A 14,182-nucleotide genomic window follows, 5' to 3' on the forward strand; every position below is an offset into this window, starting at 1 on the left:
TTCAGCTCAGCCACTGTAGCACAAAGGGAGACCGTGAAGGAGCATGCCAGATCCACTACAACTTTCTGGGTCAAAAACTTGAATTTGAATTTCACAGAATTTTCATGGGCCACAAAATGTTATTTCTACTTCTGATTTTTTTTAACCATTTAAAAATGGGGAGGAGGGGGCTTTTCTGCTCATGGGCTGTACCGAAACAGGCAGCAGGCTGAATGTGATCCACAGCCCACGGCTCGCCCCACCCCCTGCCCTCGAATGGAAGCTCCATGAGGACGAGGGGGGTTGTCTGTTTTGTTCATGGCTAAACTCCCAATAAGGGTGCCGGGAAAGAGCAGTCAAAAATATTTGCTGAATGAATGAATTACATGCTGTGAATTCTGGGCAACAAGTCATTTCAGCTCTGCAGGCCTTGTTTTTTTCATCTGTGCAATGGGGACGTTTGCACACTCAGGCAAGCATCAGATGTAATTAGAAATAGTAGGAAGGGAAAAATGAAGGGGGGGGGAATCGGAGGGGGAGACAAACCATGAGAGACTATGGACTCTGAGAAACAAACTGAGGGCTCTAGAGGGGAGGGGCGTGGGGGGATGGGTTAGCCTGGTGATGGGTATTAAAGAGGGCACGTTCTGCATGGAGCACTGGGTGTTATGCACAAACAATGAATCATGGGACACTACATCAAAAACTAATGATGTAATGTATGGTGATTAACATAAGAAAGAGAGAGAAAGAAAAAGAAAGAAAGAAAGAAAGAAAGAAAGAAAGAAAGAAAGAAAGAAAGAAAGAAAGAAAGAAAGAAAGAAAGAAAGAAAGAAAGAAAGAAAGAGAAAGAAAGAAAGAAAGAAAGAGAGAAAGAAAGAAAGAAAGAAAGAAAGAAAGAAAGAAAGAAAGAAAGAAAGAAAGAAAGAAAAAGAAATCCCTGGGAGCCCTAGGCAAGCATCACGGCTGTAGCATGTAGTTGCTGTTCTGACCACCAGGGGGCTCTTCTCAGGCTGCTCTCCCTCCCGCTCGGGACCGGCACAGAGGTGTTTCAGGACTGTCTATGGAAAGTAACCTGCCCTGGGCGCCGGGAATGCCCAGTTAGGAATACCTTCTTCTGTGCCACTGGGGGGCGGAGGAGGTTAGCACATTGGCCAGGAGCAGCAAGGAGACCCTGGGTTCAGCTGCAGGGACTTTTTTGGCACTCTGAGAGAATCTATAAAACCAGTGAGGCGGTGAGGGAGCCTGGGCAGGCAGACAGGGTCCAAATTCTGGCTCTAGAATGTACTTTGTGATTTTAGGCAAGTCTCTGAGACTGCCTGAGACTCAGTTTCCTGTGTTTAAGACGGAGACTGGGGAGCCTGGGTGGCTCAGTCGGTTAAGCGACTGCCTTCGGCTCAGGTCATGATCCTGGAGTCCCGGGATCGAGTCCCACATCGGGCTCCCTGCTCGGCAGGGGGTCTGCTTCTCCCTCTGACCCTCCTCCCTCTTGTGCTCTCTGTCTCTCATCCTCTCTGTCTCAAATAAATAAATAAAATCTTTAAAAATAAATAAATAAATAAAGACGGAGACGGTAAAGAGTGCTCACCTCACAGGGTTGTAGGGAGCTAAAAAGGGGTGTGTGCTGGGGGCTAGGTCAGCCCAGGCCCCCAGGTGGCCCATCTGGCCTAGGAAAGGTGCACTCGTGCCTGCCGGCTTTGGAGCAGTAGAAGGTGGCAGGAAAAATCGCCTCCAGACTCCCCAGCTACACATGTTTTCAGCTCTAAACAAAAAAGCTCTGCTGTTTTTCTTCCCCGGATTAAAAATTTCCTGCTGCTCTGCAAACTCTCTGAAGCCAAGAAATCCACTGCCTTTGGAGGACTGGTGATTTCAGTCCCTTCTATTTTTCCCTGTTCTCCCCACTAACCAGCATGAAAGAAGATGAAAAACAAAACCAGTCTGGCCGTGTTTGCACTGTCCCAGGAAGAGGATTTTATGAGAGAAGGGAGAAGACTATTGGGCACATAGAGCCGAAGACGTCCATTGCATTGACCTCAGGGGGTTTGTCTGCCCATCTGTTCTGTCACCTCCGCCTCCTCCATTCTGCTCTCTGTGTAAGCACATGCATACAAAGCCTCCACTCTGCCCAGAGGGCTGGCACTAGCTCTTCTGCCATCTTGCTTTGTGACCTCAGACAAATCACTTCCCCATTTTGACCCACAGCCTTCTCTTCTGTAACATGAGCAGAATCCCCATCCATCCCCCATCCTCGGCTAAAAACGTCTCTGAGCCCATGATCCCTGTCCCGTAACCTGAGCAGATTTGTTAAGAGGCAGGTGGAACGTGAGATAGCCATCTGACTAGGAGTCCAGACCAAAGTGAAGAAGCTGGTAGGGCATGGGTTTTCTGGGAGCTGGGGCCAGACTGGGGGACGAGGGTACAGAGGGAGGGGAACATTTTGTTTGCTCCATCCCCATAGAGACCAGACTCAGGGCACCTACCCCCCAATCCTGAGAGTACCACAACTATCACCAGGCTATTCCTGGCCTTTGTACCGCTCTGCCATAAAATTGTTCAACATCTTTCCTTGAAACTTGGTTGAGACATCTCCAAATGTCAGCCCCAGCACCTCCCCAATCCTCCTGGCTAAAGTCCCTGAGGGCCTATCTGCAGGCCTCAAAGTCACGCAGGTCTGGGTGGCAGAAGAGCACTCTCAGCCTTACAACCTGGGTGGGGGTGGGGGGCGGTACCTGGAATTAGTCACATTGCCCCAGGTGGGTCTAGGGCGGAGGCACCTGGGTCTGCCAGATCACTCCCTTCCCTCCGGCCCTGCCCACCCTGTGCCATGTGGACCCAACATACGCTTGGACTTAGGCTTCCGTTTCCCTTACCCAATCCCTCTGTCTTGCTGGAGCCCCACCTGCTTTGCCCAGGCCAAGGCACATCCTACTCTTGCCCACTCAGTCCCCCAGGGAGCGACATCCTCCTCCTTCCACTGGGGTCCTGCCATGTGTGAAGGACCAAAAGCCCTGACCTTTGACACCACTCCGCGCCCTCCTCGCCTACCTCCTGCTGTGTTCTGCCCACTGGAATGTCAGCCACTCCACCCAGGAAGTGCTGAGTGCCCCCTTTGAGCCTGCCCTACCTGGCCAGACTCCTCAATCCCTGTCCTCTTCATTAACTCCCACAGTCAAGATCCCAGCAGCCCATCAGAGGGATGCCTAGGAAAATGAGGTTCTCGGGGAAGAGGCCCAGGGGGCCACCAGGTCAATCGGGCCCCACACATTGCCCCCCTGACTCAGGGGCCTCACACCCCACCCCAGCCAGCCGGCTGCTCTCTCACCTTCTCCAGCTGGTGGACACCCTCTTCCACGCAGCAGATGGAGGCCAGCGTGCGCAGCGCCTGGGGGTACAAGCATCGGAAACTGTCCTGGCGGCAGACCTTGAAGAGAGCTACGACCCCACCCTCCTGCAGGGAAAAAAGAAAATGTGACATGACCTCCCTGGGTCCTCTTTCCTGGGGCCAATGGGAGAGTGATTGGCATCCCTCACTCAGCTGCAATGATTTCGGGTCTGGAGGGTGGCTGAATATGCCACCCCAAAATATGTCACTGGGGCGTAAAGATTATTTTGAGCCAGGGGCGCCTGGGTGGCTCAGTTGGTTGAGCGACTGCCTTCGGCTCAGGTCATGATCCTGGAGTCCTGGGATCGAGTCCTGTATCGGGCACCCTGCTCGGCAGGGAGTCTGCTTCTCCCTCTGACCCTCCTCCCTCTCATGCTCTGTCTCTCATTCTCTCTGTCTCAAATAAATAAATAAAATCTTTTAAAAAAATTTTTAAAAAAAGATTATTTTGAGCTGAAGGTAGTCAGGAAAAAGCAGGTACCAGAGATCTCTGCCCTCCCCCTGTTTGCCTAAAAGGAGGACATACGTCAACAGAGATATCCCCTTCCCCTCGCTATTAGGTAGGAGAAAAGCTAATCACCAGAGACAACTTCAGACCCATACAGCATGGAGATGGCCCCAGGGGAATCCTCACAACAAACCCAACTAACCATGCCTCATCCACTGTTAGTTTTCCATAGATTTGCCTTCTCACGATCTGCCATCCCTAGAGATTCAAAGTTCTTTTCAGGTTTCCTGTTCTTTGTTTTGTTATTTCTCTAAAGTTGTTCTTTTGCTAAGATGCTATATAAGTGCAAGTTCTAACCAACCCTGTGACTCACTCATCTCTGAGAGCTCCCTGTGTAATCGTGATGCACATGCTAAGAAACTTTTATTTGTTATTCTCTTGTTAATCTGTCTTTTGTCAGCCCAATTTATAGGGTACCAGCCAGAGAACTTAAGAAGATGGTGGAAAGAAAAGAGTGTTTCCTCCCCTACAGTTCCTACACACACACACACACACACACACACACACACACACACACGCGCGCTCAAATGCATGCTGCAATGAAATGCTCCCTCCACAAGTAATATCACTCTTAATAGTCCAAACTGGAGGTGGGACTCCCCAAATGCTTCTGGGGCTGGGGCACCAGGGGTGAGGGTAGACGTGTTTGAGAGGACCAGGCTCAACACCATTCAACACTGCTCCCCCACATCTGGCAGCTCCCTCTCAGCAGCCTGCCTCAGAACAAGCCTGGAGTCCTCAGAAATAGATTCTAGAAGCAAGTCTGAGGAAGGTGGAGGGACCTGAAGGCTAGGTGCCCAGTGCTGGTTCCCCTCCGCCAGCAACCACCATTACTCCTCAGATCCTTCAGATCCTCCCAAATCACCATGGCAGGCATACAAAAACGAGTCTTACTTATATATCAGTACTGGAATTCATTCTCATTCTGTGAGGGAAAAAAATGCCAAGTCCAGATGGGTGAAATAATTCACCCAAATCTACACATCTTTGTTTTCCCTTCTTCACTCTAGTTTGTAAAAGAAAAAAGAAAAAAAAACCCAAAACCTTCAGGAATGATCGCCCTAGCTGAGTGTGGACGTGTACTTCTTTTGTAACAGCTGGTCATGGAAACAGCTTTTCCTTGTGGAGACTTCACAGCAGTCTGGGAGGACTTCTGGGAAGAAGCCTTGGGTGAGCCCCCATCCTGAGTGGTCATATTTATTCTATAAAAATCACTGGAGCAAAGTGAGGGAGCCAACAGATCCCAAAGCAGACCCACTAGGATGCCCAGCAAGCCGGCGGTAACGCCACCATGGACGTCCAGAGCAGTAGACATCTGGCTTGGCCCTCTTTCCTCCCTCTGCCCTTCCCTGCTGCCCGCAAGGGTGCGTGGGGATGGCAGCAGTAAAGAATGCGTGAAGACTGACAGGAGCTTGGTCCTGCAGGGCACCCGCCTTTAACCTCACCCCTCCTGGCTCTAACTAAACCTGTTGCACTCTGCTCCCCAAACTGAAAAAAACAAAAATGCTGCAGGAAGAAGAAGGTGAGTCCAGCAAAAATACCATCCCCTGTCAGTTGTTTGCGAACTCTTTCAACAAACAACATACCTCGCACCAGGCACCGTTTCACGTTCTGGGGACACAGCTGTGACTGACGGTGCAGATAATGAGCGAGTAACTGGAAGGAGCAGTAGTTGTGTGACCACGACAGCCCGGCACAGACTCGATGAAACAAGTCTTCCCGAATCTTCCCTACCCGGCACCCCACAAAACTCAGCCCAGCGGCCCTTTTCATTCTGAGAGTTCTGCCGCTTATCACGGCAGGAACCAAGATGAGTTCATCATTTCTGACATTTTATAATCAGCTGAAAGCAATCCTTAACTTTCGTCTTCCTACTTCCTTTTGGGGTAGTTCATTTGGTGGGGAAAGGGCATATTGTATACAGCTGGCCAATGCATTCATGCAGCCATAAACTATTAATGGTGTATTATAAGCCAGACACTGTGCTAAGCACTGAACAAGACTGCTTCAGTCCCGGTCCATAGTGAACTCATGGTCCGACAACCCGTGAGTCTTGGGATGGCAGATTATTTTTAAAGCAGGAAAAAATCCGGGTAGGAGTGCAATGAAATGAGGGGGTGCAGGGTTATAGGAATACAGAGCAGGAACTCCTAACATAATCAGAGAGGGGACTGTGGAAGGGTCAAAGAGAAACACTCTGATTGTAAATGCACGGCATGACTCTGATAAAGATAGACTAGTGCATAACAAGGCCCCTCCTCTCTGACTCCTTGCTCCGTAATCCTTTATCCCTGTCTTCCTACTTTCTCGTGGTCTCTGAGACATCTGATGAGGGTTCCACACAAAGACCTCACCCAGAGAGTCACTGAAGTAAAATCAAATTGCTTCTTAACGTGAGCAGAAAAGAAACAGAAGTCCTAAGGTCTCCCCAGCCAGCCCCGCTGGTTATTAATGACCTCCCTCCACATATAAATATTTATATACATGTAGGTGCTTCTATGTGTAGGTATATTTATATATGTGTCTATATGTGTATGTATATATATTTTTATATGTGTACGTTTATATTTAATCATGTGTAGTGTAAATATTATTTATATGTATGATGATAGAGATGATAGATAAATAGATACATAAATACATAGATAGATATGATAGGTAGATCGACAAGTAGATAGGTATTTACATCTGGAGCAGACAACAAAGAAATAGTACCAAAGAACACCGGACTGAGCGCCAGGATCAATATGGCAGGCTTCCTTGGGCTCAGGAGGCACTGAACCCAGCATAACTATATTTAAGCCTCTGTTCCTATTTGCATTGGATTCTCCTTACATTGTTTCCCAAGTCCGTGAAAAATAGCTTTCTTTGAACTTTTAACTACTGCAAAAGCTAAAGGGAGGAAATCCTAAACCCAGACTGAAGGGATTCTGGTTCAAACCCTGGTTCTGCCGCTGACTAAAAATGGGGTCACAGCGGCTACACCACCAAACTAGCTGAGTTAATGTATGTGAAAGGGCCCAGCACCCAGTTCTGGACAACCAGGTGAGGGTCAGTCTGTGGAAAGCTTCCTGGTTAGAAGACTGTCTCAAACCCTCAGAAAATGTATCCCAAGAGTTGGGATATGTGGAAGGGAGAAGAGGAAGGAGGCCGCAGAGAAAGTGAGATGGATTAGTTGTGTGGACTCCCCTGCAGCCCCCTCAAGGACCCAAGAGCAGCACTCATCTTAGAGTAGAGCCGGGAATCGCCTGAGCTAGCAGAATTGCACTATTGGCTAGAGTTTGTTTAATTTTATAGAAAGCTATGGGCTCAAAGCCAAAGTATATCATGGTATGTATTATTCAGACAGACTTGGGATAAACTGTCATAAAGCTAAGGAGGCCACTTGTGGGGTGTAGGCTAGGAGTGGGGGGAGTAACAGAGGAGCAGGATAGGGGATAATTTTGACAAAGCACAGGGGAGTTTGCTCTGCTCTGCACTTAGGAAGGGATGGGGCTTACCACTACCATCATAGGGAGGACTGGGTTTGTTCTTGGCCTTCAAAGGAACTCAAGGGGCTGAGAGGACAGACCTCAGACAGGCTGCCCAAATAATCTTCTGGAGGCAGCTCAGATGGATGAAGTGTCCAAAGACAGACTACACTGGGCCCCAAGGAGGTGGGTGAGGAAGGCCACTGTGAATAGCTGTCCCAGATTTGTCACAATGTTGGGCACACTTAATGAACATCAACAGTGAGGATGCTGTATAGAGTATACCAGGGACTCCCAGCTCCTGCGTCACTGTCAGGACTGAAAACCTAGACACAGCGAATCCACTGGAGGAACCAGTCTCACCATCTTCCAGGCTGGGAAGATGGGAGTCATCGCTGAATCTTCTCTTCCCTTCAGCCTTCTGTCTACTCTCTCGCAAGGGTTGGAGAGATAAGAAGTTGAGATTAAGATTCTGGAGTCAGTAGATCTGGTTAAAATACCAGCTTTGCACTTAATGCACATGAGCTCGGACAAGTTATTTACCTTCTCTCTGAGCCTCTGTTCCCTCATCTTAAAAATGGAAATTATAATTATAACACATCAGAAGATCATTGGGAGGATTGGATAAGATAATAAATGAAAAGCTTAGCACAGTGCTTGGTGAAAAGAAAGCATGCAGCAAATAATGAAGGTTGTAGAAGGGGGGAGAAGGGCAAAAGGAGGAAGAGGAGGAGAAGAAGGAGCAAGAAGAGAAAGGGCTGCTAAGAGGCAGCTCAGAATAGTAAGCAAGAGCATAGCCTTGGCTGCCAAGCAGGCAGTTTCAAAGTCCAGCTCACCCACTTACTAGCTGTGTGACATTTAAAGCTCCCTAGTGATTCTAATACATATCAAGGTTGAGAACTTCTGAGTCACTCTTTTGGCCCAAGAATCTAAAGGGCCAGGATGGAACCAGAAGTCACCACTGTAGGCTTTAGGATCAGGAGCTCTGATTTAAAGAGAGTTGGGTTCTAATTCTGACTCCACTCTTTATCAGTTGTGTGACCTTGAGTAAAACCCTTAAATTATTTCCTCAATTATAGATAAGAATAACATGATACCTACTTCCTAGGATGGTTTTATAATTTAAGGGAAATAATGTCTATAAGGCATTAAGCACGCTGGACAGCAACACTCAAATGTTAGCTATCACTGTTACATACAATTTACTTCTCCCCTAAGCAAAGTTGACAAGCATTTAGCCTCCTCTTCCAGATTTCTTTAAAGGCTTAGATGAATGATTCTGAGAGTGGCCAGGACTCAGAATTACCTGTAGGGATTGTTAAAATGTAGAGTCTCAGGTCTTACCCCAGGACCTCAGTAAATTTAGGTGGGGCAAAAAGTATCTGTGTTTTCCAAAACTCCCTGAGGGATTGTGACAGTCAGGACAGGGAACCACTGAGCTGGAGCATCTTCCTGTGACTGCCATCTTAATTCTACTGAAAGACACAACTTTACTTCCAATTAAATCACTGCTTCTATCTCCACGGCAATGTCATTTCTCAAGTTAAAAAAAAATAGTAAAAATAAAACAAGATCCTAGTGAGATCCTAGGGTTATTAATTGCCTGTATTTGCCCTAAGTGTTTGGACCCCAAGTGTAGGGGCAAATTAACCATGAAGCTAGCAAAATAAAATTTCTACCATGGGGTGCCTGGCTGGCTCAGATGGTTAAACGTCAGACTATTGATCTGGGCTCTGGTCATGGTCTTAGGGTCATGGGGCGAGCCCCACATTGGGCTCCCCGCTCTGTGGGGAGTCTGCTCAGGACTCTCTTTCCCTCTGCCCTCCCCACTGTGCTCTCTCTCTCTCTCTCTCAAATAAATAAATAAATCTTTAAGGAAAACCTTCCATTGTAATGGATGAAAACCACTGTCCTCCTCCGTTTTGTCTTCTCCTCATATAGTATTGTAGTGGCTTCACGTATTTGGGGGCTCCATCAAGAACCTGAGTTAGGGCATGTGTGTTGTTTGGGTTTGGTGGGATATGTAGAGATGAGGAAGGAGGGTTGATACTTCTAACACATACCACATGAGGAGAATTATAGAGACTCTGGGGGCACCAGCTTTTCTCTCAAGTGGGAACTGAGATCAGAGGGCCTAGCCACTCTTAAAAATGGAGACATCCAGGCCCAAAGAGGGGAGGTGACTCTTCCAAGATCACACAGCAAACAAACGCTAGAGCCAGGACAAATGTCCTGAGCCAGTTTTCCCCACCAAACTAGCTTCCTCCCACTCTCCCCAGGCCTGTCACTTTGGCTGCTGACCATGAAGCTCACCTTGGCTATGATGCGGCACAAGGGAGCTCCTTCCTGGGTCAGGCTGAACAGGTTCCCTGTGGTGGATTCCGTGATGTAGATATTGTCGGAAGCATTGATTTTTCTCACCAGCGCCTAAGAAAAGAGAGCAAAGTCTGAGGGTTATTCCCTCCATCTAATCTTCCTTAATGGACCACCAGTGGGTCCATGCTTCGAAGCCCCCCGGAATCTATAGCCCTGCCCCAATCACAGTCCCACTATAGGGGGTGATGAGGTATTCTAGCTTTGGAAAAGACATGAGTCTGCATGGGGTCCGAACTACATTTCAGGAATATGGGATAATTTCAAACCGCTGGGACATGGACAACCAATGTGCCCTGTTCCAATTGATAGAAAATCAGCTCTCGATACTGATGGTCTGAGCAAACTTTGTTGTTCTACTGGCTTCAAATAAGAACAGAAACCATCAGTTAAATAAGCCATCAAGTTGAAAACCAATGAGTTGCTACAGCTATGACCGAAGAGCTGGTTCATTTGCCAATGGCAAACTCCGGCTGGGTAATGGGTTCAGCGGTTGAGTCAAGAGAAGTAGTCTACAGTAGCTTACAGCTCAGAGGACATTTGTATCGTGTATACAGCCAGGCCAAAATACCAACCCTGGGAACCCTATCAAAGAGTGGGTAACTCGAGAATGTCGGACTGCTCGAGGCTGAGGGAGTTAAGAATCATGGTTAGACGGAAGGCTGGAAATGACTGAACGTAGGACCCAGGGAGAACCAGGAAGAAAAGCAAATGGAAAATTCATCAACAAATGAGACATAAAGATTAGTTTAGCTTATTTCTGGGAAAAAGCTTTTTCACATATCTTGAAACTACTTCATAATCAGCCATTTGCTTTGAAGCATATGATTCATTGATTATAAATGATTCCTACCTGCTAATTAATTCTAGCTGCTTGAGTTTCTCCTGGGAGATGTGGAGATAGTGATTCAGAAGAATCGCCTTGGGGGGCTTCATGTGAGAAAGTAACACCTCCAGAGCCGCTGCTCTGGGCAACTACTCGTGCAGTTTCAGTTGCTATGTTATTTTAAAATATCAAAATGGATTTTTTTTTTTTATTAAACCTAGCGTTACGGAAAAAAAAAAAAAAACACTTAAAAGGAAATGAGGAGATCTGAGGCTTAGTGCCAGTTTGCCTTTTTAACACATTATGTTGATGAGGAAGCGTGTCTGAGGTTGAAAGCAGGGACTCTGGAGCCAAACTGCCCGGGTGCAAATTCTGGCTTTGCCATTCTGCCCATGTGCCCCAGAGCAAGTAAATTAACCTTTCTATACTGCAGTTTCCTTATGTATGAAATGAGGGGGAAATAACAATGTCTCTCTCTTATGGTGGCTGTACCCATTTCTTAAGGTAGCCAATATATAGCCCGTGTGTGTGTGTGTGTGTGTATGAAGGATTTTTTATATAACATATATATTAATTATATATATTATAAAATATATGTATTTTATATATATATAGGACTTTTTATATAGGACGATATATATAGGACTTCTAAAGGCTCTTGGTACCTGGAAACAAAATAAAATTGTTAGCAGTTATTATTTTGTGATCTTGGGCAATACACACCCTAGGCCTCAGTTTCCCCATCTGTAAAATGATTAAAATTAAGTGGGTTTAAGGCTCCAGGTAAATGACTCTCCTTCTCTCTTCTTTATTGAAACTCCTAGAATTCTTCACACACACAATATGCTAATCCTTTATGTAAAGCAGTCTAAGATTAAGTATGTATTTAATAAAACTACATTAAATGTAAAAATTATTCCCTAAGATTTGATAGATGCCTCTTGTAAGAGATTCGACAAAAGGTAAAATTAATAACCAAGATTTGTCACTGCAAATCTCTGTAATGAACGCACTTCTTAGAATCCTCCCCCAGCATACCGTAAGCAGTTACGTAAGTGATAATAATGCTCGCATGAAAATGCCGATTTCATATATTGGGGTCCTGTACCTAAATCATAATTACTCAGTGTTCTTGATTAGTGTTTGCACTTCAAGCAAATTAGCATGACGTTAAACAATTCAATCCAATGTCTTTTGCAATCATCTGCTAACATTAGACCATTTATGCCTGAGAATAATTTCTTGCTAATGCTTATACACACATACACCGTAATTATACCTCAGATCATCTCGGTGAATCAGCTCTCTGACAATGAAAAGTAATCATCCTTTTCACAAAGATAAATTTGGAAAAATATGAGATCAAAGGCTCCACTGAAATCGTCAAGGCCCTAAGCATCACAGTATGTCAGACCAGAAGGGCCCTCAACAGTCTTGTCCAACCCTCACTTCATACTTCAGGAAACTGAGACGCAGAAATCTGACCAAGGTCACGCACGTGATATGTGGTGGAGTTAGTTGGACCTTAACTCCTGTGAATCCGACTTCCTGTTTTCCAAAGTCAGTGAGTCCATCTCCCTCAAAATCAGCAGAACCTCACCTGGACCAGCAAAGATAGAAGTCTCAAGACATGGAGAATATCCAGCCTCATTAGCAGCTCTCACCAAACTGGAGAGGGGCTCTCATTAGGGATCCTACACATGACAGTCTCCCATTAGCATCTACAGCCCCATTAGCATCTACAGCCCTCTGCCCTGTGGTAGCCAGAGCTCCTGCTGCCAGGGGCAGCGTTGACGGAGAGCCTCCAGCTACTGCCCCTCTGGATCTACCCCTGTGTCCTTATTGAGGCCATAGCTCCCTGAGCCACTCCCAGCTGTGACTGATCACAGCAAGGACACTATTGCAGCCCATGGCTGTTGGGGGAGACTCCTCTAACAAGTGACTTTGGTCTGAAAATTCCATGTCTCTTCCTACTCAAGTCCTCCTTCCCCCTTTTATTTCTGTTTTCAGACCTGCACCATGGTTTCCCATGTCTGCCCCTGCTACCCGCCCTGCCCCCATCATTGACAGGCATTTATCCCATCCTATCTTGGTGTCAGCTTCAAACTACTACAGTCTCTAAAATCAAGATTTGTCAGGCAATCAAGGAGGAACTGAAGAAGTGTCAAAAATATGCTTCACCCTGTATCATAAGAAGAGTGGTGGAAAAGAGACAAAATAAAGGAACAAAGATTGATGAAGCTGAGTGACAGAAATATTGTTTTAAAGACAGAGTAGGCAGAGAGGAAACAACAACAACAACAAAAAAAACACAGAATCTTAAAGACCAGGAGAAAGGAATAGAGAAGAGTTAGGGAGACGCACACAATCTAGCTGCTCTAAATAAGGAATCCGCAAAGGAAAAAATATTTTTAATTGTCCCTCAGTCAGAAAGAGCGACTGTAGCCCAGTGAAATTGATCAGAGAGGTAAAGTTTCACATATCAACCTGGAATGAGTTCCTCAGAGGCAGCCAGGAAAATATTGTGAAGGCTCTAGCTAAAGCTTCAGATAGAGAATCCATAGCTGGGCATAGTTAGGGCAGCCCGGCCACGCAAAGGGATTACATAAATGTGGGCTGATGTGACAGGGTGTGGCAGATTAAACATGGCCACACATTCTTCGCTACTCCTCCCATAGGCAGGTGGGCTCTGGTACCCCCTGCCACCACCACCTTTTAAATCTGGACTGGCCTCAACGACTTGCTTGACCAATAAAAGCCAGCAGTTGGTAGAAGTAATGTTCCAGGACTTCCAAGGCTAGGTCACGAGAAACCTTCAAGCTGCCCCCCAGGTTTCTTGGAACATTCTTTTCAGAGTCCTGAGTTACCATGTAAGAAGTTTGGGAACTCTGAGACTGTCATGTGTAGGATCCCTGATCAATGCTCTCAGCTTTCCAGCCATCCCCTCCAAGGCACTACACATGTGATGAAGCTTTCTAAGACTCTCGGAACCATCTGCTGGCTGAATAACACCAAGGGACCTCTGTTGATGCCACGTGGAACAGAAGAATCACTCAGCCAGGCTCTGCCCACATTCTTCATCCTTCAGATAAGATGGAATAAAAATCGTTGTTATGCACTAACAGAGTTCTGGAAAACAGAAGACTACAGAGAACAGCATGAGATATCTAAAGGATTGCTAGATAAATTTCTAGGTGAAAGGTTTTGAAAATGAGTATACAATATTGCCTGTGTCCTCAGAGAATGTATTGGAGAAATGCATGAATCAGGCCTCTGAGGAAAGGCACAGAAAGACTGGACATACTAAAGAGGAGACAGACAAAATCATAACTGAATCCAGGTTTGGATTACCTATTGTTCTGATGGGAAAATATCTCCTGGATTGGAATATCCAATTTAGGGAGGCAAATGTTGATAAGATCTCTTAGAATTGGAGGTTTGGGGCAAACACAGAACTTAATTGATTTCATGTCTCTCAATAAGGCAAATTCCAACATCTAGAAGAGTTTTGGTTTTTTTTAAACAAAAGAATGTGTCAGAAAGGAAGGAGAAGTCAAGGTGGTAAAGCTCAAATCCAGCAATTAGTGCTCATTCTATGAGTCAGATAAGGAAAGAGACCAACAGGAGAAGCAGGGTAAACTGTC

The 14,182-nt window shown here is 46.2% G+C and overlaps 1 protein-coding gene across 2 annotated transcripts in view; it reads right to left on the reverse strand.

Moving 5' to 3' along the window:
- Positions 1 to 14,182, reverse strand: part of INSC (INSC spindle orientation adaptor protein) — a 151,101-nt gene that overhangs the window by 42,041 nt on the left and 94,878 nt on the right. For both annotated transcript variants that reach the window (XM_064576796.1, XM_045894076.3), the window contains exons 6-7: positions 9,653 to 9,766; positions 3,302 to 3,427 (exon numbers count right to left, since the gene is read on the reverse strand). In XM_064576796.1, the coding sequence (XP_064432866.1) occupies positions 3,302 to 3,427; positions 9,653 to 9,766 (240 nt within the window). The remainder of the gene's footprint in view (positions 1 to 3,301; positions 3,428 to 9,652; positions 9,767 to 14,182) is intronic.

The sequence above is a fragment of the Mirounga angustirostris genome, unplaced genomic scaffold (genome assembly GCF_029215605.1).
Source record: "Mirounga angustirostris isolate CCGP_5_RB_7025 unplaced genomic scaffold, mMirAng1.0.hap1 SCAF_13, whole genome shotgun sequence".
Lineage (NCBI taxonomy): Eukaryota > Metazoa > Chordata > Mammalia > Carnivora > Phocidae > Mirounga > Mirounga angustirostris.